Raw genomic sequence first — 23962 nt, forward strand, 5'->3', positions numbered from 1 at the left:
TTAAAGATAAGGAGAGAATCTTAAAAGCAGCAAGAGAAAAGGAGACAGTTACCTACAAGACTATCAGCTGATTTCTCAAAAGAAAACTTGCAGGCAAGAAGGGGCTGGAAAGAAGTATTCCAAGTCATGAAAGGCAAGGACCTACATCCAAGATTGCTCTATTCAGCAGAGCTATCATTTAGAATGGATGGGCAGATAAAGTGCTTCCCAGATAAGGTATGTGGACAATGTCTGCTATCTCTGCCCTGGCTGCATAACTTGTACATTTTTCTAAATGATTTGATACAAAGTCTTATTAAACAAAGATGTGTATAATAAAAAGAAAAAGAAAAAGAAGACCAAAACAATGAGTGATTAAAATGGCAATAAATTCACAATTATCAACAATTGAATCTAAATAACAAGCTAAGCAAACAAGCAGAACAGGAACAAAATCATACATATGGAGATCATTTGGAGGGTTATCCATTGGGAGGGAGAAGAAGGAAAATGGGAGAAATGATGCAGGGATTAAGAAGCACAAATTGGTAGATACAAAATAAATGGGAATGTTAAGAACACTATTAGAAATGGAGTAGCCAAAATACTGGAGTCCATGCATGGAGTCCATGCATGACCTATGGACATAAACTAAGGGGTGATTGTTGGAGGGAATGGGGGTTCTAGATGGAAGGGGCAAAGGAGGAAAAATTGGGACAATTGTAATGGCATAACATCAATAAAATATATTTTTAAAAAAATAAAATGGTTAAATCGTCGATTTTATATTATACATATTTTACCACAATAAAAAATGTAATTTCTGAAAGAAGACAGAAAAGAAGAAAAAGAAAAGAAAGAAAGAATAGATGGTACAAAGAGAAAAAAATAGCAAATGATGGAATTAAATCCAAGTCATATCAATAATCATATTAATTATAATTGTGCTAAACAACTCACTTAAAAGGCAGAGATTGTCAGATTGGGGGGAAGGGAGAGCAGGATACAACTATATGCTACCTACTAGAAATCCACTTTAAATATAAAGACACAAGTTAGATAAAACTAAAAAGGTGGGAAATGATATATATTCTAACTTTAATTTAAAGAAAACTGGATGATATATTAACATCAGTAAAGTGCATTTCAGAGCATAACATATTATTAGGGCTAAGGGGGGTCATTTAATGACAATATAGAGGTCAATTCATCAAGAGACGTAGTAATCCTAAACATTTAGGAATCTAATAACAGAGTTAAAAAATTCATGAAGCAAAAACAGTTAGAACTGAAAGAAGAAACAGATTCATAATTATAGTTAGTTCAACATCCATCTCTCTCTCTCTCTCTCTCTCTCTCTCTCTCTCTCTCTCTCCCGATAAAACAAGTAGGTAGAAAAATCAACAAGGCTGAGAAGGCTTGAATAACACTATCAGCCAAACTGACCTATGACATTCACAGAGCACTCTACCCAAGAGCAAAAAAATTAATGAGACATTTACCAAGATAGACCATATTCAATGCCATAAAACAAGTTTCAATAAATTAAATAATTCAAGTCATACAAAGGATTTCTGTAACAATGCAGTTAACTTACTGGGGACTGAATAATAGAAAGATATCTGGAAAATCCCCAAATATTTGGAAACTAAATGATAAATAAGCCATATGTTTAAAAAATGTATTTGAAATGAATAAAAATGAAAATACAGTCTATCAAAATGTCTGCCTTTTAGGTAAAACAGTGTTTAGAAAGATATTCATAATGTGAAATGTCTATATTAGAAAAGAAGAAAAATCTCAAACTAATGACCTCAGCTTCAACTTTAAGACACTAGAAAAAGAAGAGCAAATAAAATACAAAGTAAGCAGAAGAAAGGAAATAATATAGATCCCAGCAGAAATCAATGAAACAAAAACAACAGAGAAAAATAAATGAAACGAAAAGCTCATTATTTGAGAAGATTAATAAAATTTATGCTCCCATAGTCAGGCTGGTTGGAAAAAAATTACAAATATCAGTAATGAAAGAGCAGAAATCACTACAGGATTTATACATATTAAAAGATAATAAGAGAAGATTATAAATAGCTTTATGCCCATACTGTCAACATCTTAGATGAAATGTACAGATTCTTTGCAAGACTGTATCTATGAAAGCTCACTCAAGAAAAAATAGATAATCCAGATAGCCTTGTATCTATTTTTTAAGGTTTATTTTATTTTTATTCAAGAGAGGGATATATCAATGTAAGAGAGAAACACTGATCAGCTGCCTTCTGCATGCAACCCAACCAGGGATTGAGCCCACAACCTGGGCAGGTGTCCTGACCAGGAATTGAACCCAGCATGTTTTGGTTATGAGACAACACTCCAACCAAGTCGTCCTGGCCAGGGCCTTATATCTATTAAAAGATTGATATTGTAGTTTTAAAAATTTCCTACAAAGAAAATTTCTCCAAATGACTTCATTAGAAGTATCCTATAAAACATATAAAGAAGAAATACCAATGCCAATTCCACACAAACTCTTCCAGAAAATTAAGAGGAGGGAATTCTTTCCAACTCCTTCTATAAAGCCAGCATTACTTAAAACCAGGCAAGGGCATTACCAAAAAAGAAAGTGACAGAGTAATGAACATAGATGTAATAACTCTTAACAAAATTTTAGCAAATCAAATCAAACAATACATAAAGTTTAATACATCACAGCCAGATGGCATTTATCCCAGAAATACAAGATTAGTTCAACACTGAAAGTCTATAATATCAAAAGACTAAAGAAGAAAAACCATATGATCATCTCAATTAATTCAGAAAACAATTTTGATAAAATATAAAGATCTTACCTAACAACAACAACAACAACAACAACAACAAAACCCACCTCTCAGCATACTGACAATGAAAGGGAACTTTCACACTTCCACAATCTGATAGAAAAGCATCTATGAATAACCTGCAAAAAACATCATATTTCATGGTGAAAAAAATGCTTTCCTCCTAAGATCAGAAATAAGACACGGCCCTGGCTGGTGTGGCTCAGTGGATTGAGCTCTGGACTGAGAAGCAAAGGGTTGCTGTTTCAATTCCCAATCAGGGCACATGCCTGGGTTGCAGGCCAGGTCCCCAATAAGAGGTGTGCAAGAAGCAACCACACATTGATGTTTCTCTCTCTCTCTTTCTACCTCCCTTCCCCTCTCTCTAAAATTAAATAAATAAAAATTTTAAAAAGATAGTGTTAAAAAAGAGAGAGAGAAATAAGACACAGATATTTGCTCTTACTTAGTTCTATCAACATTGCCCTAGAGTTGTAGCTAGCACAATAAGACAAGAAAAAGAAGTACGTATTAGAAAGGAAGGAGTAAACTTGTCTTTATCTCAGACAACATGATCATTTATATAAAAAACCTGATGAAATCTATGAAATACCTACTAGAATTGATAAGTGGGTTTAGCAAAACTACAGGAAACAGAATCAATAATTGTATTTCTATGTCTTATCAGTAAGCAATTAGAAACTGAAATTTTAAAAATACCATTCAGCAATAAATTGAGATACTCAACAATGTAGATGAATCTGAGTAAAAGTCAGGAAAAAGAATACATACTTTACTCATTCATATAAAATTCCAAATAAGCAAATGAATCTATAGGAACAAAAAGCAGATCAGTGATTGCCCAGGGACTAGGAGGGAAGAGGGATCCAGTGGGAAGGAGCGGGAGGGAAGAATTACAAAGGCGCACAAGTAAGTTTTGAGTTACAAAATAAATTCATATTTAATTGTGGTGATTGTTTCATGTGTATAAATGTCAAAACTTACAAGTTGTACAGTTTAAATATGTGTAACTTATTGTATGTCAATATTTTTTAATTTTAAAGAATTTTTCCAGTTTTTAAAGCAGTCTTCTGGAAATTTGGGGTTTTTTTAATCATCCCTTTGGCATCTCACATTTTTTTGTATCTCACATTTGATCCAAGGAACTTTTTCTTATTCAGAGAGTAAAAAAAAAAATAACACACATACACACCCAACTTCCCAAAATATTAGCCTTCAACCTAAAATTGGTTTTCTTTCACACATTTTCCTTTACAATTTATCTTGGCACCTTCCCTGTTGTTCAATTGTGTCAGATACTAAGGGTGTTGAGGGGAGAGAGTTGGTTTCTAAGGTAACCACAGACAGGAAGCTATCAGGCTTGGGAGGCTAGAGTGCACACCTGGAAGGTGACACCACAGATAATGCAGACATTAACTCAGTGATAGTTAAGGTGAGAAGCCCCTTCTCCATGAAATATCTTGAGATCCTCAAAAATGATGGGGAGGCAAATTTCTGGGGGTAATATCTCAAGGGAAACTGAGAGGGAAGACAGCAAGCTGAAAGCACTACAGTAAGATTTGCTGGTGACTGCACCATTAGAAAAATAACTTTTTGGAGGGCTGAATTGTTAAACCACTGACTTCTATTTCCAGCTCCACGGGCCCATTTCTCATCAAAAAGCCCTGAACCTCTTCTTTCTGAGAAGGTTCTGCTTAGGCATTGCTCTTTGGTTCTATCTTTCCCTCTTAGGGCTTGACATAGTACCTGTAACATAGAGGCAGTACTGTTGACAATTAAGCACAGGCTCTAGGGTCAGACTGCCTGGGTTCTCAGCTCTGTAACCCTAGACAAGTATTGTACCCCTCTGGGCCTCTATTTCCCATCTGAAAATGCAGATAATAATAACTACTTCAAAAGGTTGCTGAGATTAAATAATGGTTAATACTTACAGTTTGTTTAGAACAGTATTTGGGTATTATTATTTCAGTATTACCTCAGAGATATAGCAGGTTCAGTTCCAAAACACTGCACTAAAGTGAGTATCACAATCAAGTGAGTCTCATTAATTTTTGGTTTCCTAGTACAAATAAAAGTTATGTCTAAGTATACACTTTAGTGTAACAGCATTATATCTAAAAAAAGCAAGGTATATATCTTAACAAAAATATTTTATGGCTTAAAAATGCTAACCATTATTTGAAACTTTAGTGAGTTGTAATTTGCTGGAATACCTTACATTCAATTAGTAAAAAAAAAAAAAATCCCACAATATCTTCAAAACACAATAAAGCAATGAGCAATAAAACAAGGTATGCCTGTACTTCATATTAAAATTTTATTGGGAACTCAATAGGTTTAATGAACAGAATATTCTTTTTTTTTAAGATTTTATTTATTTATTTTTAGAGAGGGAAGGGAGAGAGAAAGAGAGAGAGAGAAACATCAATGTGCGGTTGCTGGGGGCTGTAGCCTGCAACCCAGCATGTGCCCTGACTGGGAATCGAACCTGCAACACTTTGGTTCACAGCCTGTGCTCAATCCACTGAGCTACGCCAGCCAGGGAACAGAATATTCTGAGTGACAATAAAATAATGTGTGTAACACATGCTTAATATTGGTTAATCTGGCTACCCAGAAGCATTCTAGAGAAATCTAAATCAGCTAAAAAATAAACCACAAAATGTTCTCAGCTTTAGGACTAAACAATATTTTAATTAAGCAAGCCTCTGCATATCATCTCTCCAATAGATAAAAGTTGAAGAAGGTGAAGGATCTCCAAAAAACAGTGGCACTCTTCCTCCAATGGTGACTTTATTTTGCTAGGCCTGTCCCCTAACAGCATGTCAAAAGGAGTCCATCTTTCTAGAAAATACACGTATGGGGCTGGGGATGTCTGTCCATGAATGAGAAACTGCTTCTCTAGAACTCACAGGGTGAACCATTCCAGTATACCACTGCTGTGCCTCAGCCATTCGATTAACTATTCAGTTTTTAGAATCCATCTGAGCAAATAAAAGCTGACCATATCTGTTTTTTCTTTTCCTTCTTACACCTAAAAATGAGAAGGTATGAATTCTATCAGTTAATGGGATTTCATACAAATCACCTAAAACCCGTCTTTGTCATTTTTTCCTTGAGTGTAAATGAATTTAACTAATGGTCATAACATCTAATGTCCTACTATCCCACAGGATGTTGGGCAGAGAAAAGGATTCATTGATTAATAGAGTTCTGTGGGGAAAAGTAAAAAGACCTATTGTCAATTCAAAATATCACTTCTTAATATTTATCCTGGTTTTCCTGCCCAGCACTCTATAGTTTAGAGTCCATGCTTGATCTTATTTAATCCTTAGGTAACAAAGCTAGAAAAGGATGCAACCCAAAACAACCTCAGTTCTTTGGACTCTTAATCTAGTGCTCTTTCCATTAACCAATAGCTGCTTCAAGATTCCTACAATGTAGTCTGCGCTGGACAAAATACAATCTTTTTTCCCCCTAAATTGAGATTTCCAATTTGCTTACATGGCCAGCTAACTGCAGGAAACTCTGTCCTGCTAAAGCCAACCCATCCCCATAGTCTTCAAAGTGTACAAAGAAATGCACTCATGTACATGAATAAAGTATTTGGGAATACAGTCATAATAGTACATAATTATAGGAAAAATAATTAGTTAAGCTTTATTAATTCTAATCCTTAACATACAGACTGACCTAGCACTCTTACTGGGTCATTACTTCAACATGTGAGATTTTTCCAGTAACCAGCGGTAATGCCACACAAATTCAGACATTCATTTTCTTCATAATGCATGCCATCCTCTGGACAAAATACTTCTGCTAATTGCTACAAACCTTACAATTCTGAGTAAAGACAGGAAGAATGACCATGGAAATCTTCATTTTGCAGAAATTCATTGGTTATCTCCTGGGAAAGGCCTAGAAAGATATATTGAACATAGAAGAGATACACATTTTTATTTTACAGTGTTCTATGATAAGGCTGGCAAGTTTACTATCTAGCACTTATTTTCAAAAACAAAAACAAACAACAAAAATCCACGTAATCTGTGCCTTAAAGGTGAACACGACAGCCCATTAATTTATGAGAAAGTCATTGCTTTTCTAAAGAAACTTATGCTTATGGAGAAATCACTTTGAAAATGCATGACTGGAAATGGTTCCAACACTGTGATTTTTTTATTATCAAAAACAATGTGTTTCACCTATAAAAACTTATGCCAATACATTTGAAAAACAAGAATAAAGAATTTAAAAATCTTTTTCAAATCTAAATAAAGCTTAGTGGGTTTGGACCCACTTGTTGAAAAATTTAAATGCAACACCCTCCAATCATTCATGAACGACTTGATTGACATAAGATGTAAATTTATTAGTTGTATTTCAATTAAAAATCTTTGCATTATGATGAATGAGATTGGAAAATGGGTATCAGTAAATGCAATCAAGGATGCACTTCTTCCATTTGAATCTATCTCTTTCCCAAATATCTTTTCATTACAACAGCCATTAACTTTCACTAAAAAGGAGTAATTTTAAAAATGTACTTCATCTTTCTTTCCACCTTTTAATATGTCTACTCCGGCATGTTTTATACAGTAGGTAGTAAAATACATGTAAATAGTTTTTAAAATATTACATATATTTTAAAAGCATAAGAAAAATGGTTGGCACCAGTGGTAGTTCTATCGCCACAGAAGTGTCCACAGTCGGAAGCTTCATTTTGCAGGCAGTATGGGAAGGGAATAAACAAGATCAGTAGCAGTTTGGACTGTGATGCTTCTAGGGGTTGGAGAAGTGGGGTGAAGGCAGCAGGTCTTTTAATTGCCATTCCGCATTTGGCATAATTTAGTGGAAGCTCCTGATCATTCCGGGTCCTCGCCTGATGCTTGTTAGTTTCTTGTTAGTTTCTTTTTTCTCCTACTTGCAAACCCACCACTTCTAACACTGCTAGGATCACTCAGTTCCCTCTCTACTGCTCATGGATACGTGTGGGTAAACGTATACACCCATGTATATACTTCATCCAAGAACAAAGTGGTGTGGAAGAGGACACGCAAACATCACTGCCCGCAGGGTATTTTACAAAAGCAAGAAGACAAAGTTCACTCCCCATTACTAATGAAAAAGTTTCCTTTTGCATCAATTATTTTTAATCATTAACTCTTGGGACTTTCTGATCAGTGTCCTGTTTCTTGGAAAGATTTAGAAACTGATTCTACGTGAGGGGTTATGAAAATAGAACGGTCCTTGAAAGACCTTTTCCATCTGAGTTCAAAAACACTTTACACAGCCCTACACTAGGATGCCAATACCAACCAAGCGAAGGTCTCTTTCCCTAATGTCGATCGGTGTTAGAAGTGGGGAGGGCGCAGAAATGGGAGGAAACAGTCAAATAAACTTCTGACGCTCAATAAGGAGGCCACGACAAATATTTCAAAAATAAGATGAAAAAAGAGGTGGAGACAGGGTTAGCAGTGGCGGTGGGAGAGCAGTGTGATGCTGGTGAATGCAGAGGTAAAACCTGGAAGGTGGGGAGGGGGCCTGGAAGCAGGCGGGAGGGGGAGCGGGGGGACGAAGGTTGAATCTTGCGCACAGGGCAGTAAAATGGGGAACACGCAGCCAAAGCAGAAGGGCAAGAAGGCAGCAGGGGTGGTGACGGGGTCGGGGGCGGCGCAAGCTACCGCGCAGTGTCGGGGCCGGGGTCGCCGGCAGGGCGGGGCGGACGGGCTGGGCCCAGCGGAGAATCTCGTGGAGCCTGGGACCAGCTAGGCCTCACCGAGGGGCAGGGCCGAAGACGCTGGGCCGCGGGGGGCGGGCCGAGGCGCGGCGGCGAGGGGTCCCAGTGGGGCAGAGAGTGTTGGGAGCCCTGTAGAGGTACCGGCCTACCGCCCGGCGGGCCCACGAACACCAAGACTGCGCGACCTGATGAAGGGAAGGAGGTAGCCCGCCGTCCTCCGTCCGGCCGCGGGCGAGGGTTCAGGCCGGCGGCCTGGCGGTGAGGAGGAGGAGGAGGAGGAGCCTGCGGCCCCGCCCCCACCGGAGCGAGGGAAGGAGAAAGGCTCGCGGGGAAGAAGGAGGGAGGGGAGGGGGTGGCCGGCCGGGCCTGCGCCGGGGTGAGTGGCGAGCTGAAGGGGAAGGGGCCCGGAAGGAGCCGAGCGCAGCCGTGACGCCAGGAGCCGGACGCCCCCCGTGCCCGCCGGCCGCCGCCTGCCGCCTTCCCGGCCTGTGCTTCAGCCTGGAGCCCGCGGCCGTCAAGGCCGGAGCGCGAAGGTCCGGCGCGGGGCGAGCGGGGCCGGAGCCGAGGCTGCCGGCCGTCCAGCGCGGCTAGGCAAAGGAGGACTAGAGAGGCCGGGAGAAGCAGGCAATCGGATTTTTCCAGGAGGCTGGTGTGGAAGAAAATCCCACCCCAACTCAGATCCACAATAATCATCCAAACTCCTCATAATAAGGGAGCAGTGGTTCAGGCCGGGAGAGTGGGAGCGAAGGGCGAACGGGAGGAAGCGAAATCTCCGTTTCATGGAGGCTGAGGCAACAGAAAATTTCGGAGCCTGGATGTGGACAAGCAAAACAGAACTAACTCAGGGAATGTCTTTCAGAAAAAGGCCGAACCTAGGCTGGGTCTGAGAATCAGGCTGGGTGGGTAGAGAAACGTAAGTTTAAAGGAAAAGAAAAAGGAGAGAAGATTTTCAGAGATTTTCTCTGTTTTGTGGTCATTGCTACCATTTTAAAGGTGAAAAGCGTTGCATTTCAGGTGTTTTTTAATTTTTTTTCTAGTGCGATCGGCTCATTTAAGAATTTCAGAACCTTTGATGTAAAAGCTTTTTTTGGTTTTTAAAGGAAATTCATAATTTTGGTACCCAGGGTTATACTGGACTTGGAAGGAGTGCTTTTGTTTACATGCTATTGTTGGTTTGATTTTTTTCTTTTTACTGTCCAGCAAATCAGCTGGAAGATTTTTTTCCAGGTGCCAATTCGGATTTATTTGTAAATTTTTTCTTCCCTCAAATGTATCTGTTGTCATTGTAAGCCGTGAAGACCAGAGAATTTTTCCGCCTTTGGAGCTTGAGGTGCTTTTACCAACAGGACAGCTGGGAAAACTGGATTAAAAGGATGGTTTTTATCTCTATTTTGCAGTAAGACTGATATTTTGAGAGCATATTCTCTCTGTATTTCATTTTTTAACCCATAGCACTAACCATTTAGAGATTTGTGGTTGGGTTTTGGTTTCTAAGGTCATAGTTTTTTATTTTTCTTTCGCCTTTTTCTTTTTTTTTTTTTTTTTTAAGAGGTGGAAGGGTGAAAGGGGACTAAGAAAGCAGACCATATTAACTGGTAAAGTAGAATGGAGCTTCAGTTACTAGGGTCCTGAGAGCTGGAGGAAAAAGGATTCAGTTTTCAAGTTGGGAGGCCCTCCTCTCACCTTTCTTAAAAATTGCAAGGATTCAGTCCTGATCAAGACATCAGTACCACAGGATTCTGAAACCGTGGAGACATCGAGAAACCATGAGTGTAAGGTTACCCCAGAATATAGACAGGTAGGTTTGCCAATAATGTGGTTTTTCAACACTTAAGACTGGTAGGGAGGGGGTTGCATTTTGATAAAAGGTTACAAAAGAAAGGTCTGGGTGGACTGTGGGAATGGTGGGGTAGGAGCATGCAGTGGTCTCTGGGGACTGTCTGAGCTCATGTGTTTATCTTCCTTGTGTGTGTTCATATTCAAAACATCTGATTCAGTTTTTTTGTTTCGTTTTGCTTTGTTTTCTTGTTTTTAATACAAGCAATAGACAGTGAAGCCAGGAGCTTGGAGAGAGGGGCAAATGCCTTTAGGCTCTAGCCTGGCAAAAGTCAAAGTCGGCTTTGGCTTTGACTTTTGCCACGGGGAGAGGCTGGAGTCCCTAACTTGCCAGCCTAGAGAATAGGAAGTGGGCGAAGCCTGGGGAAGGGTATGTGGGTCTGCAAGGGTGGATTGAGACTGGTTTTAGGTGTTGGAGCTGCTGGGGGAAAGGGCCTGTCAGGAGCCTGGGCCTCCACCTGGCTGGATGTGTGGAATGTTTGATGATGGAGTGTGTCCCGTTTCTAGAATGAAAAGGATGTTCTTGACCTGAATGATGGGACAGAAACACTCTTTGCACCCCTACAGGGCTAGATTTCTTTTTTTAACCATTGGCTAATAATGGCCCCCAAATGAATAGGTCACATTAGGATTTTTTTCCTCTTCAAGATGAGGGTTTAACTTGAGACCTGCCAACCAGCTGATTTAAACTTTGAAGGTGTTTTTAAAAAGCTTGACTTTGCAAAGTCGGCCTTCCCTGTGCCTAGAACCGGAAGGAGTTGTTTTGGGCCATTAGGCCTGATGGGCAGATGCATTGGCCCTTAGAGTCCGAGCGTAGGATGCCCCTCCTCCACTCCCAGAGTCTGTCCAGCGACCCCATTACTGGTAACACTACAGTTTACAACGTTCTGAGGTATCTATCTGCCTTTTTTCTCCTTCCCCTCCCCGCCAACTTTTCTCCTTGAGAATCTTGAGAGAAGATTGATTGTTTTGCGTGTACTGCACATAACATCCTAACAGGATGGAGGACTGAGCAAGCAAATGGTGGGCCTCGGCCTGGAAAAAATATTTTGCAAAGATAGAGAAGACCATTTGCAAGGGATTAATTGCTTTCTTCATGTCCATTTAATCTTTGATAACGCATGCTAATAATTTCTTTTTAGCTATAGAGTGTGTCCCAAGGTGCATGTAATCTGTCTCCCTCAAACAGTAACCCCTATTGCCTCAGAGTCCTATTTAGCAGTCCCCAGACAGAGGGACCTGACTTGGCAGAGGAAGACGCAGACAGTCACAAAGAACAGAAAGTGTATGTGGCTCGTTCTAACCTCCATCCTTCACCTTTTTTGTTGGCTTCTCTATAGTTTGACTCTTGTAAAGGGAGAACTGAGGCATGTAAAGGCAAGGGATTGAAATGATTTACCTGCTATCCTTTTCATCCTCTTGGAGTTTGGGAATTAGTGCACTTGCATTTTTGAGATTTGGATGGTGGGCTGTTTCTTTGAATTCAGAGATATGAGAAGATGGAAATCCAGGTGTGGGGTGGGCTGCAAGAAGGATGCAGTGAGGGTTTCTGCACTGATGTGAGATGCTCCTCTGGGAGTTTGTATATCCTCACTGTCTTCTCAGGATTTGTAAAGCACAGTGCATTTTCCTAAGTGCTGTCATAGGAACATACCTCATTTGAGCCTCATGATATTTCGGTGAGGCAGACAAATCAGAGGTTATTATTCCCATTTTACAGAAGAGATAATTGAGACTCAGAGAGGGTACCTGGTTTGCCCAGAACCATCTTACCTGACTAGAGCTGAAACTGCACTCAAACGCAGACCTCCTAAATCTGAATCCATGGTTCTTTTTATGGTCCCACTCTGTCTAAAGAGGTTTGTATACTGGCCCTGTGGAATGTGGCCAGCACTGTTTCACTCTCTTCTTGAAAGTAGGGTAAGATATTCTTCAGCATTCCCTTGTACTTTTTAACAGTCCTGGGCTCACATCTGTAATTTCTGTAGTTAAAGTCCCATTTTCTCCTGTTGCATAATGCAGCTTTGCAAGGTGAGAGTGCTCCCCACTTCTACTCTGATTCCATTCCCTGTTCGAGGATCACTTCTAGGGCCCGGGCCCCCTTCAGGTTATCTCCATTTGTTTTGGATCTTACCCCTTTCGCTGTAGGCTCATTCTTTTGGACTTTATGACATGTCAGGTTCAAAACCCTGTGGATTTTAAATAGTTCACAATCTGTAGGAAAGCGTGTACCTGTCTGTTCTCTCCCCGATCCCTTCCCCTCATTTCTGAACTGTAAGAGACAGCCTCTTTTGGCTCTCGTGATCCCCATCATTGGGGACTGTTTATTTGATGGTTGATTTTTCTGTGCTGGGTACTTCATTGCTAGCTATCATTTTTAACACACGTGCTGATCCTTTTCCTTCCCCTCTTTCCCTGGGAAAATAAAGTGAATAAATAAAGACTTATTCTTACTGGACAAATAGATAAGTAAATAATTCACAGTCTTACATCATACTGGGGTAGATCGAGGGGAAGGAAATGCCCTGCTTGTGGAATCAAGGATTCGCTTTTAGTTTATCAATTTTGCTGTGTATAGAGAGCCTAGTATAAGGTACTATAAGAGTGATTTAGAAAATTAAGTTTACACCTCTTGCTCACATAGAGCATGTGATCTAGTTGGGGAAGTAGGAAAGGTCTAAGATTCCTGAAAACCACTTAAAAACAACAAGCTACTATAAGTTCCATTAAAGCAAAGACTGTTTGGTTGCTCAGGTGTATCCTGTGTGCCTGGCTTAGCCCTTTGTGTTGGGTAAGTGTTCAATAAATATTGAGAAATGATTGTTAGAATGAATGAACATATAAACAAAGATAAACTCTTCCATTTCAGATTTTTCAACAATTATGTATTAATTTCAAATGTAGTTAAAGTAAGGTCAATCAGAGAAGGCTGTCCAGGTGATGTGTGTATTTTCTAGGAGGTTGGCAACATAATGGAGATGATGTCTGTGGAGAGATAAAGAGAGCATCGGAATGTCTATTTGGCAGTCTTTAACCCCCTCTTGCGGGTGATTACTGAGTTCAAAGAAACATGAAGTACCAACGTTAGTTTGGGACTAATCTTTATCTTTTAGTGTTAATCAGTTGTTACTGAAAAAGTGGGTTACTAAAGTATATAGCTGTCCATGTTCCTTATTGCCCATTAATATATATTCTTTAGAGTTTCTAAAAATGTGTTTGATATTGCAAGCAGAGATAATGATACTGAATTATTTTTACGGGAATGGTAATGAGTTTTGCTAAGTCATCTATATTTGTTTGCCTTATTCTTTATGGCAAATGTTTTGAGATGGCCCAGTGGATTAAAATTTTCATCCATAAAACAGCTTTTGGCTGTGCAGAGATAGCTCATGTGAGGACCAAAACAGAAGTACTGGATTTAAGCCAAGAGTTCTCGATTTGAGCCCTGGCATTCCCCTTAACTGTGTTACCTTGGGCAAGTCATATGCCTCCTCTAGTTTCCTCAGATATAAAGTAATAGCTCATTTATATGAAATGCTTATAAACATTTTCACAAACATTTCCACAAACATTTTCACATGGTGTGTCATTGGAGGATTATAACATTTATTGCATCTCTCTCAAGGAGCTGTTGAAAGGAGCAAATCAAACAGGATAATATATTTCAAATTGTTTTCTAAACTGTAAAAATGTATATAAATTTTAGATGGTAAACACATGGATTTGATTTAGCTTCATGCACTACTTTCTGAAGTTGCTCAAAACATTTTAAGAGTAACTGAAAGATCTTTCCATTATTTTGAAGAATTTAACCAGAGTGTGACCAGAGTTTTTTGTTGCAGAAGTGCATGAGGTTAGAAAGAAGGGATGTTTTTCCAATGGTAAGGTTTGGGTGATAATACTAGAAGAATATGGGAAGAGAAGGGTATTGGACGTCCTTTCCAGGAATTTTGATGGAGGCTTCAGCTACCTTGACCCCCCTTAGGTGGAGATATAAAGGATTTGTTTTGGGATCTCTGGACATTTCTTGTTTTAGAAGCATATTACTTTTCCTAATTCAATAAATCCAGACCCAGCAACTGTTCCTTATCAGGGATCTGAGATTGAATGTAACCTTTCCCCAATCTGTAGACTTTTTTTTTCCTAGAAGAGGCAAATCTCATACTAGGTTTGTAGAGGAGGGAGGAGGAGGAGGTAGAAAAGGGAGGAGAATGGTAGGTAGGCCTGTCCTAGGAAGGAGCCTCAGGCTGAGGGGAAGGTTTGTAGCTGAGGCTGAGGAGATGGCTTATCTGAGAAGGGGGTGGGGAGTGGTTCCTGGAATGCTTCCCATCTCAGCTTCAGGTTCTTATTGAGCCCTAGAATCAAGAAATCACCAGAAATTCAGCTGCGTTTCTCCTAGTTTAAAAAGTTTGGCCTTCCAGAACAGTGATGGGTATCCAGAGCTGCAAGCAGTAAGTCCCCTGAAATTCTGAGCCTTCTGTAAACTGTGCTCTACTCCTAGCTGGGCATGAAATGAGAGATGTCGGGGATTTGCAGATGAGCCCTTAGCAATTAAGCACCATCTTGAGCAGGAGCTGGCTTTGCTTAACCTCAGATACTTAAAAGCATTTCTGAAAGAGCACCCTTTGATTAACAAATTTATTTAGTTTTTTTGTAATGGTCTAAGTACTATCAGAGTCTCTGTCTTCCCATTTGGTATAGACAAAAAAATGCAAAAAGTTAAATGACAGAATTCATCAGAAATTTAAAAAAAAAAAACCTTCTGTGAAGAGCACATAGCTAATCCCCAAATTAGTATAATGACAAAGATGTTCTGAAAACTCATAACCTCCATGGAATAGAGTTTGGAAACTTTTGGGTAGTGTCCATATTGCTTTGAAGGTCTGGGATTCTGACTGATATATGTGAAGGAGCTTTGTTAACTGTATAATTCCATAAAACATAAGAGGAATTATTTTAATCAACATTGACTGAGTCTGCTTCACATCTTCATAATGACACTGCCTTTAAAACTCCATTTTACTGGTTTGTTATTTTTAAAATTTAATTCCAAGATTTATCATATTATTTGAAAACCCTTTTCTCCATGAACTGCATGTTCTTCCTTCCTCAATCTCTGTATTGGGGAAAAGCTCAAGTATAGACTTGGTAGTGGCATCCAGGGTCACTCTTTTGCCCCACAGGGGTGAGCAAGACTAAAGAAGTTGCAGCTTCTGATCGAAAAAGAAAAGAGTACCATTACTTTATTAAAGGTCATGTTAGATCTCCTGTGAAAGGAGATTTGGAGTTCTGAGGGAAGAAACTGGCATCTGACTTACTAGATGAGTGGATTAGGCTAGCCAGCCTCTAAGATTTGATTCCTTCTAGCTATTAGATTCTTTGAGCCTGTGGAAACTTAAGGTCATGTGTCCTTTCTTGCAGTGACCCTGGACTTTTATTCCCAGCAGTCCTTATCTGGTCTTCCTGAAAACCAGTGAAATGAATGTTTGAAAGGCCAGGGTACAGAGTTGTCTGATGAAATGGGAGGGGAAAGTGGAAGTACAGTGATGTGGAAGTGTGGGGAGAGGCTGGGTAATCTATAGCCCCTAACAGAATTGGAGTAGGATTTGGAAGGTGTTTTGTTTTCAAGGTCTAGAGGAACACCCAGATTTGAGGTTCCAAAACAATTGCAGATTTGAGGGAAAATTGCTGACGTCTTAGGGGATCACCGTGCCCTTTCCTCCTGATTTCAAATAGAGTATCTCTTGAGCTATTTGAAAGAGTTGAGGGTCATTTTCAGTGATGTTTTGTGGAAGGTGATTCTGTGAGTTCAATAGTTTTAAATTCTTTTGGATACCAAACTTTCCTTTGCTGTAACTTAAGTCTATTTTTTGTCTTTTTATTCTGATTTCAGTATAGGCCCTAAAGTCACTAATATCCCTCTATCATCTTCATTTTTTAGGGGGGCTATCATCTGTATTGACTACTTCAAGATTTTCCCCCTCATTCTGAAGAACAGCAAACTAAGAAATTCATGTCTTAGTAGGAAGTGGGGGCTTTGGAAAGTTACAGTGAAGTGATTTCAGAGTCTTGATTTGTAGCACTTTTCTCCTCCAGTATTTTAAGCTACTGGAAACTGGTGTGATAAAATCTGTGGTCTTCCCAGTCATGGCCTGGCATCAAATCCCAGAGGGAACTAAACCAACCTAGCAACCTTCCAAGAGATGACCTATGGTCTGTGGCACTTACAATCAATTGGTTGGACTGCAAATATTTATTAAAGAGCTCCATGCTCAGCTCAGTTCTTGGTGTTCTGGGAGATAATTTGCAAGAATGTAGAGCTTACATTCTTGTTGGGAAATGTTATTAACAACACAAAACAATAAGCAGATGGTACATAATTGCCGAATCTTGATGTCTACCAAAAAGGTATATTTAGAGTAGAAAGTTGGTACTCATGAGAATTGGCTGGGGAGAAGTAGTTAGAAATTATTTAGGTGGATGAAAGAAAGGAAGGCATTTCAGACAAGAGGAACAACGTAAGCAAAGGTTCTGGGGTAGAACCGGGCATGGAGTAGTCTCAGGATGGTAAGATTATTGGTCTTTGTGGAGCATAGAGAAATTATGTTGTCAAGGTATGGGAGAGGATAAATGGATTTGGCAGGAAAAAGGGAGCCAGTGAGGCTTATGTAATATATAGTGATAAAAAATCATGTTTAAGAGAGAATTCTGTTATTAATATGTAGATGCAAAGAGAGCTTGGCCCAAGAGGGCCAGAGGGGAGTTTTGCAGCATTCTCAGCAAAAAGATAATGTGGGAAAAAGAAAAGGGGCAGGATTTGTAAGGCAGTTTGGAAAGAAAATCAGCGGGGTGTGTTAAAGATGACTCAAATTTGATTCCCAAGTTGCTGAGACTGACTGATGAGAAGGGTAGTACTATTGCTGGAGAGAATAAAACCATCATTAAAAAGTTACTTTTCTCCCATGGTACCCAGCAATTCACTGAATGCGGCGTATCAAATGGTAATTAATTTGCTAAGACCCTTAGGTTAAGCCATTTCTACCAAATAGTTTTTATTTTTGTTATTATTTTATTGTATTTTTTCCATTACCATCTATTCCCCCCACACCTTCTTCCACCTCCATCTACTCCCACCCTGCGGTCACCACACTATTGTCCATGTCCTGCTCTCTTATCTATGAGTCTGTCTCTAATTCTGCCTATTAGTTCAGTTTGTTCATTAGATTACACATGTGAGTGAGATCATATGGTACTTGTCTTTCTCTGGATGACTTATATCATTTAGCATAATGTTCTCTGGGTCCATCCATGCTGTTGCAAAGAGTAAAATTTTCTTCCTTTTTACAGCTGAGTAGTATTCCACTGTGTAAATGTACCCTAGCTAGTATATCTACTCATCTACTGATGGACCCTTGCACTACTTCCAAATCTTAGCTATTGTACATAATGCTGCAATGATATAGGGGTACATATATTCTTTCAAATTAGTGTTTTGGGTTTCTTCAGATACATTCCTAGAAGTGGAATCTCTAGGTCACTAGGCAGTTCCATTTTTAATTTTTGAGTTAACTCTATACTGCTTTCCCCAGTGGCTGCACCAATCTGCATTGTACCAAATAGTTTTATTGGAGTTCTTCAGTGCAGTCTTTTAAGGGGAGTGAGAGAATGGGAGTGAGTTCTGGGAGATCCCTTAGGGTTTTGAGTCATGATTTGAAATGATTAGCATATATTTATGGATTCTGATTAATGAATCATTCCCCAGTTTCACATAGAGATCAAACTCCAGGGTTGAAGGGATATTTCTGCAAACCACTCTAGTGGCATAATTTTTTTAATTGATTTTAGAGAGAGAAAGAGAAACATTGATTTGTTAATCCACTTATTTATGCATTCATTGGTACATGTTTGTATGTGCCCTGACCAGGGATCAAACCCACAACCTTGGCATATTGAGATGATGCTCTAACCAGCTGAGCTGTCTCTCCAGGGCCCCTAGTGGCATAATTGTAAAAAGTATTGGATGTTGAGTGAGATCTTCCTGTGAGCCCCAGCTCAGCCACTAACTGTGTGATCAGGATGATCTGTGTAAAAGCATTCTGTGAATTCTATACTGCCGGACATACAGTGAATGTTGTTTAGTCTTTTAGTTTGGCGAGGACTCCAGATTGACCTGAGCTTTCCTCATCTACCAGTAGAAGAGCTGTGTTTGGGTGCTCAGTCCTGTGCTGATTCTAAACTAAGGACTAAGAGGCATGGTTCTGGAAACATACTGAACAAACACAGGACAGTAGTTAAAAGTCACGTTCATAAGATCTCCTCCTAAAGTAATTCTTTGCTAGAAACCTTCACTGTCCTTCCTTCCCAATACAATCTTCCTGGTTTGGGATTCATGACTTCTTCCTGATCACTGCACCTGCCACCCGACTTCAGTTAGACTAGCCTGATTCCTGGCCCCACATCACTCTTTTCACATCTTTACATGAGTGTTCTCTTCCTCCCCATAACTCTTTTAGTCTTATTTCCTTCAGGGAAACCTTTTCTGATTAATATCAAACTATGTATTTTATTCAACATTCCTTTGTTATATACATATAGTGATTCAGCTCTTTTATTTGTATAAAATAATTTTTTAAGGATTTGATTTATTTGTTTGTTTATTTTTAGAGAGAGGGGAAGGGAGGGGGAGAAACATCAATGTATGGTTGCCTCTCTCACGCCCCTTACTGGGGACCTGGCCCTCAACCCAGGTGTGTGCCCTGACATTGAACCAGCAACTCTTTGATTTGCAGGCTGACACTCAGTCCACTGAGCCACACCAACCAGGACTGTATAAAATAATTTATGTAAAAGTTCTAATAGAATAGCCAGCATGTGGTAAACTGTTATAAATAAATGTTGGTGCTCTTCTGTTTTTTTCTATGTTTTATGTTGGTTATTATGTCGTATCTTATTATTCAGGGTTCAGAAGTGATGTCTCTTCATTTTTCTGGATTACCTTCTAGTACCTTGTTTAGTTCTCTTTATATGAGTTATGTCTCTATGGACTGTTTCCTGACTTGAAGTCTTGCTCATTCTTGATATTTCCAATTCCCTCCATGCCTAGCCAAGGGATTGCAATAAAGCAATCTAAACATTGCTGCTAGGAACTGAGATCAAGGATTCCTTTTGTTTTCCTGGGTGCTAGGTCTCTAGGCACTTGGTATTTCTTCTAGAGACAGAGCAGCCTTGTTGTGATTGCTTCTCTTCAGCTTCTCAGAGCTGGGGGATTTCCCCATTGGCAGCCTGCTTTCTGGGCTGCTTTTCCCTACAGGAGTCTGAGGGGCACAGGGCCCACCCTGCTATTGTCCTGCCTGCCCCAGGCTGGCCCCATTTATTTCCCAGAGCTCAGTCTTCAGAAGCTTCCCTCTAAGAGACTGCTACTGCAGAGAAAGGCCACTGTTGTTCTGCGGGGAGGTGCTGGAGAGAGTGTAGTAAATAGCTTTGTGAATGGGACCTTGTATGAGGCTAGAACCGCATATCCTTTTCTCCTCAGAGCCCTAGCGAGAGGGGCAAAAAACGACTAGGGTTTTCATGTCTTCACAGGAACAGGGTCTGAGGTTTAGGGATATTCATACTACCCACCAAATAAGAAGGTTAGTCCATTTAACAGATCCTTACTTGCGTGGTGCGCCTTAGGGCACTGGATTCCATGGGAGTAAGTTGCATTCCCTGCCCTCAAGGAGAGTGTAGTTTTGTGCAGAGAGACAAAGTAAGCAGGGGTTGTGTGATCACATCCTGAACTCTCTTCTGTGAAGTCAGTTGAAGCTTGTGAGCAAGATGTTAAAAGTTTCCTGGGCGAGAAGACCTTCTAGTTGAGGCCTAAAATGAGAGCCATGCTTGAGAGGGGGGAAGTACAAGCAAGAGCAAGCAGAGGGAACAGCACATTCAGAAGACTAAAGGCAAGAAAGGGCACAGTGTGGGGGGAATTAAAAGTAGCAGTGATCCATGGCAAGATCATAGAACAATTAATTAAATGAAACTGGAGACAAGGTAGGAGCAGGGGCCTTTGGACCATGTAATCCTCCATGTTAGAGTTTGGACTTTATCTTGAGGGCAGTATAGGACCATTGCAAGACTTTAAGTAGGAGTTGACATGATCAGATATGCTTTTAAGAAAACAAGATTGCCCTGTCTCTAGTGTAGATGGTTAGCTTAAAAGAGGGAAAGAACAGAGAGAGGGAAGATGTATTAGGAGACCACTGAGGTCATCTGGGCATAAAGCCAAGGTAGCCTCTTACTAGGGAAGTGACATTGTAGATGGTGAAAAATGAAGGGTTAGAGATGAGTTGTTGGTTATGTTATGTGAAAGGAGAGGGTTGTGAGGAGAATGTAGGTCAAGGATGACACCCTTATTTTTGGCCTGGGCTACTAGATGGTACTACTCAATGAAAAAAAGGAACTCAAAAGGAAGAGTATGATTGAGGGAACGAGGTAGGTCAGCAAACTTTTGGACATGGTGAGTTTGAAGTGCCTGTGAGAGATCTGAGGGAAGATGTTCGGGTAGCTAGCTGCATATATAGGTATGGAGATAGGAAAGTGTTCTGGGACAAAGAATCACATTTGTGGATTATCACCATCTAGACAGAATAATGGAAGCATGAGACTGTCCAAGGACCGTGTGGAAGATGAGAAGAGAGGCTTGGACAGAGCCCTGAGAGGCGTTATATTTGAATGTGAGGCAAAGGAAGAGGATCCCATAGAAAAGACTATAAGGGAGTGGGGGAGAAGCAGAAAGAGCCAGGGCATGTGGAATCTCAGAAATGAAGGGTGGGAAGATCAGCAGTGTCAGATGCTCCCAAGAGGGGAAGGATAGGAAGGATAGAAAAATGTCTGGATTTAGTAACTAGACGGATTTCATGGCCTCTAGGCAGGAGTGGAGGGGAGCAGGGTGAAGAGGGAGCAGAAGCCAGTTTGCAGTGGGTTGAAATGAGGAGGTGAGAAAATGGTGAGAGACAGTCTAGTCAATTCTTTTATGGAGTTTGGTCAGAAAGAAGAGGAGAAGAAAATGTAGCTCCTGGTCCATGTCATCAGTACTTTGAGTTTTTTTTTTTTAAGGTAGGAAGAGGTTGCCTGTAGTCAGAGGTTTCAGTCCTCTGGACACATGCAATCATCTGGAGAGTTTGTTAAAATACAAATTGTTGGGCCCCACCCTCAAGATTTCTGACTAAATTTGAATTGTGTTTGGGGCCTGAGAATTTGTATTTTGACAGTGTCCCAGGTAATCCATACTTAAAGAGCCTTACCACATCTGTGCTCTTTATGAGCTCATTTTACCTTCTCATTACAGAACTTTTGTTGTAAACTGTCTATTCCAAAACTTTTCCACTAGTGGTTCCACTCTTTGTTGTGAATTTCTTCAGTAGATTTGAACACCTTCGGGGCAAAGGCTGGTCACTCTATAACCTTGACACCTAACCTAGTGCCTGCCATAGAGTAGACATTCAGTGAATACTGGTTAAATAAATTGAATTGAAATAGGTAAGCTAACTAAAGCAGAATTTCTGGGCCCTTCATCTATGAAGCGTTGTTTAGCCCTTTTCTGTCTATCACTGACATAGGTGCAAATAAATCCTGTCAGCTAGAGATCTTCAAGGATGGGTGGGTTTACAGGATTTTTTGTAATTGCAAAAGTAAACTGAAGCCAAAAAAAAGAGGTCAGAAAATAATCTTAAATGTCAGACTTCCGGCCGGCCAAGATAGAGGCGTAGGCACTGTGCCTCTTCTTACAACCAAAAGAAGGACAACAACAATTTAGAAACAAAAAACAACCAGAAGTGACAGAAAATTGAACTCTCTGGAAGTCCCACAACCAGGGAGTTAAAGAAAAAAACATTCATCCAGACCAGTAGGAGAGGCAGAGACGCGCAAGCAGGTGGAGAGGACTCGCGGCAAGGGGATGGCTGGAGGACCTGGGCTCACAACGTGGTGGCTGGCTAGCAAGGCAGCAGCTAGTGGAGCCAGTGGTCCCACATTCACATGCAGATAAACTGGGAGGATCGGTTGGAAAATGAGGCAGATCACACAGGCCAGAGCTCCAGCGCAAGGAAATAAAGCCTCAAACCACTCATTGAAAACACCTGTGGGAGTTGGGGCAGTGGGAAAGACTCCCAGCCTCACAGGAGAGTCCATTGGAGAGACCCACAGGGTCCTAGAATGTACACAAACCCACCCACTGAGAATCAGCACCAGAAGGGCCCACTTTGCTTGTGGGTAGTGGGGGAAGCGATTGAAATCCAGAGAGAGCAGAGCAAGCACCATTGTTCCCTCTCATACCCCTCCCCCTCATACAGCATCGCGAAGAAGCCTTGTGGAATACCCTGCCCTGGTGAACACCCGAGGTTCCACCCCAAACTACGTAGCAGGCGCAACAAGAAAAAAAAATGGTCCAAAGGAAAGAACAGATCAAAGCTCCAGAAAAAATACAACTAGGTGATGAAGAGATAGCCAACCTATCAGATACATAGTTCAAAACACTGGTAATCAGGATACTCACAGAATTGGTTGAATTTGGTCCCAAATTAGATGAAAAAATGAAGGCTATGCTAAGTGAAATAAAGAAAATGTACAGAGAACCAATAGTGATGGGAAGGAAACTAGGACTCAAATCAATGGAGTGGACCAAAAGGAAGAAAGAAATATCCAACGAGAAAAGAATGAAGGAACAAGAATTCAAAAAAATGAGAGACTTAGGAACCTCCAGGACATCTTTAAACGTTCCAACATCTGAATTATAGGGGTGCCAGAAGGAGAAGAGGAAGAGCAACAAGTAGAAAACTTATTTGAACAAATAATAAAGGAGAACTTCCCCATTCTGGCAAAGGAAATAGACTTCCAGGAAGTCCAGAAACCCCAGAGAGTCCCAAAGAAGTTGGACCTCAGGAGGAACATGCCAAGGCACGTCATAATTAAGTTATTCAAGATTAAAAATAAGGAGGAAATCTTAGAAGCAGCAAGAGAAACGGAGACTATTACCTATAGAGTTCCCATCAGATTGTCAGTTGATTTCTCAAAAGAGACCTTGAAGGCAAGAAGGGGCTGGAAAGAAGTATTCCAAGTCATGAAAGGCAAGGACCTACATCCAAGATTGCTCTATCCAGCAAAGCTTTCATTTAGAATGGAAGGGCAGATAAAGTGCTTCTCAGATAAGGTCAAGTTAAAGGAGTTCATCATCACCAAGCCATTATTATATGAAATGTTAAAGGGACTTATCTAAGAAAAAGAAGATAAAAAATATGAACAATAAAGTGACAGTAAATTCACAGTTATTAACCACACCTAAAACAAAAACAAAAGCAAACAACTAGAACAGGAACAGAATCACAGAAATGGAGATCACATGGAGGGTTATCAGTGGGGGAGGGGGAGGGGGGAAAGGTACAAAGAATAAGTAACATAAATGGTAGGTAGAAAATAGGGGGAGGCTAAGAATAGTATAGGAAAAGTGGAAGCCCAAGAAATTATATTTATGACTCAAGGACATAAACTAAAGTGGGGGAGGGGGTATATAGGGTAGAGGAGAATAAAGGGG

At 40.4% G+C, this 23962-nt stretch overlaps 2 protein-coding genes across 9 annotated transcripts in view; one reads left to right on the forward strand and one right to left on the reverse strand.

Moving 5' to 3' along the window:
- The window catches only part of LOC123833464 (translation initiation factor IF-2-like), a 30057-nt gene extending 20805 nt beyond the window's left edge, over positions 1-9252 (reverse strand). Inside the window, exons 1-4 of one of the 3 annotated variants that reach the window (XM_045861686.1) lie at positions 8599-9252; positions 8139-8157; positions 6659-6737; positions 2867-2938 (exon numbers count right to left, since the gene is read on the reverse strand). In XM_045861686.1, coding sequence (XP_045717642.1) covers positions 2867-2938; positions 6659-6737; positions 8139-8157; positions 8599-9252 — 824 coding nt within the window. Of the gene's footprint in view, positions 1-2866; positions 2939-6653; positions 6738-8138; positions 8158-8598 lie in introns of all 3 variants that reach the window. The other 2 variants (XM_045861688.1, XM_045861687.1) reach the window with 2 other exon arrangements.
- The window catches only part of ARHGEF11 (Rho guanine nucleotide exchange factor 11), a 115337-nt gene continuing 99640 nt past the window's right edge, over positions 8266-23962 (forward strand). For 5 of the 6 annotated variants that reach the window (XM_045861678.1, XM_045861684.1, XM_045861679.1 and 2 more), the window contains exon 1: positions 8880-10357. In XM_045861678.1, coding sequence (XP_045717634.1) covers positions 10326-10357 — 32 coding nt within the window. In that variant the 5' untranslated portion in view covers positions 8880-10325. Of the gene's footprint in view, positions 8337-8879; positions 10358-23962 lie in introns of those variants that run through there. The other variant, XM_045861680.1, reaches the window with a different exon arrangement.

Source organism: Phyllostomus hastatus, unplaced genomic scaffold (assembly GCF_019186645.2).
Source record: "Phyllostomus hastatus isolate PE091 unplaced genomic scaffold, TTU_PhHast_1.1 phas_scaffold_216, whole genome shotgun sequence".
NCBI classification, from domain to species: domain Eukaryota; kingdom Metazoa; phylum Chordata; class Mammalia; order Chiroptera; family Phyllostomidae; genus Phyllostomus; species Phyllostomus hastatus.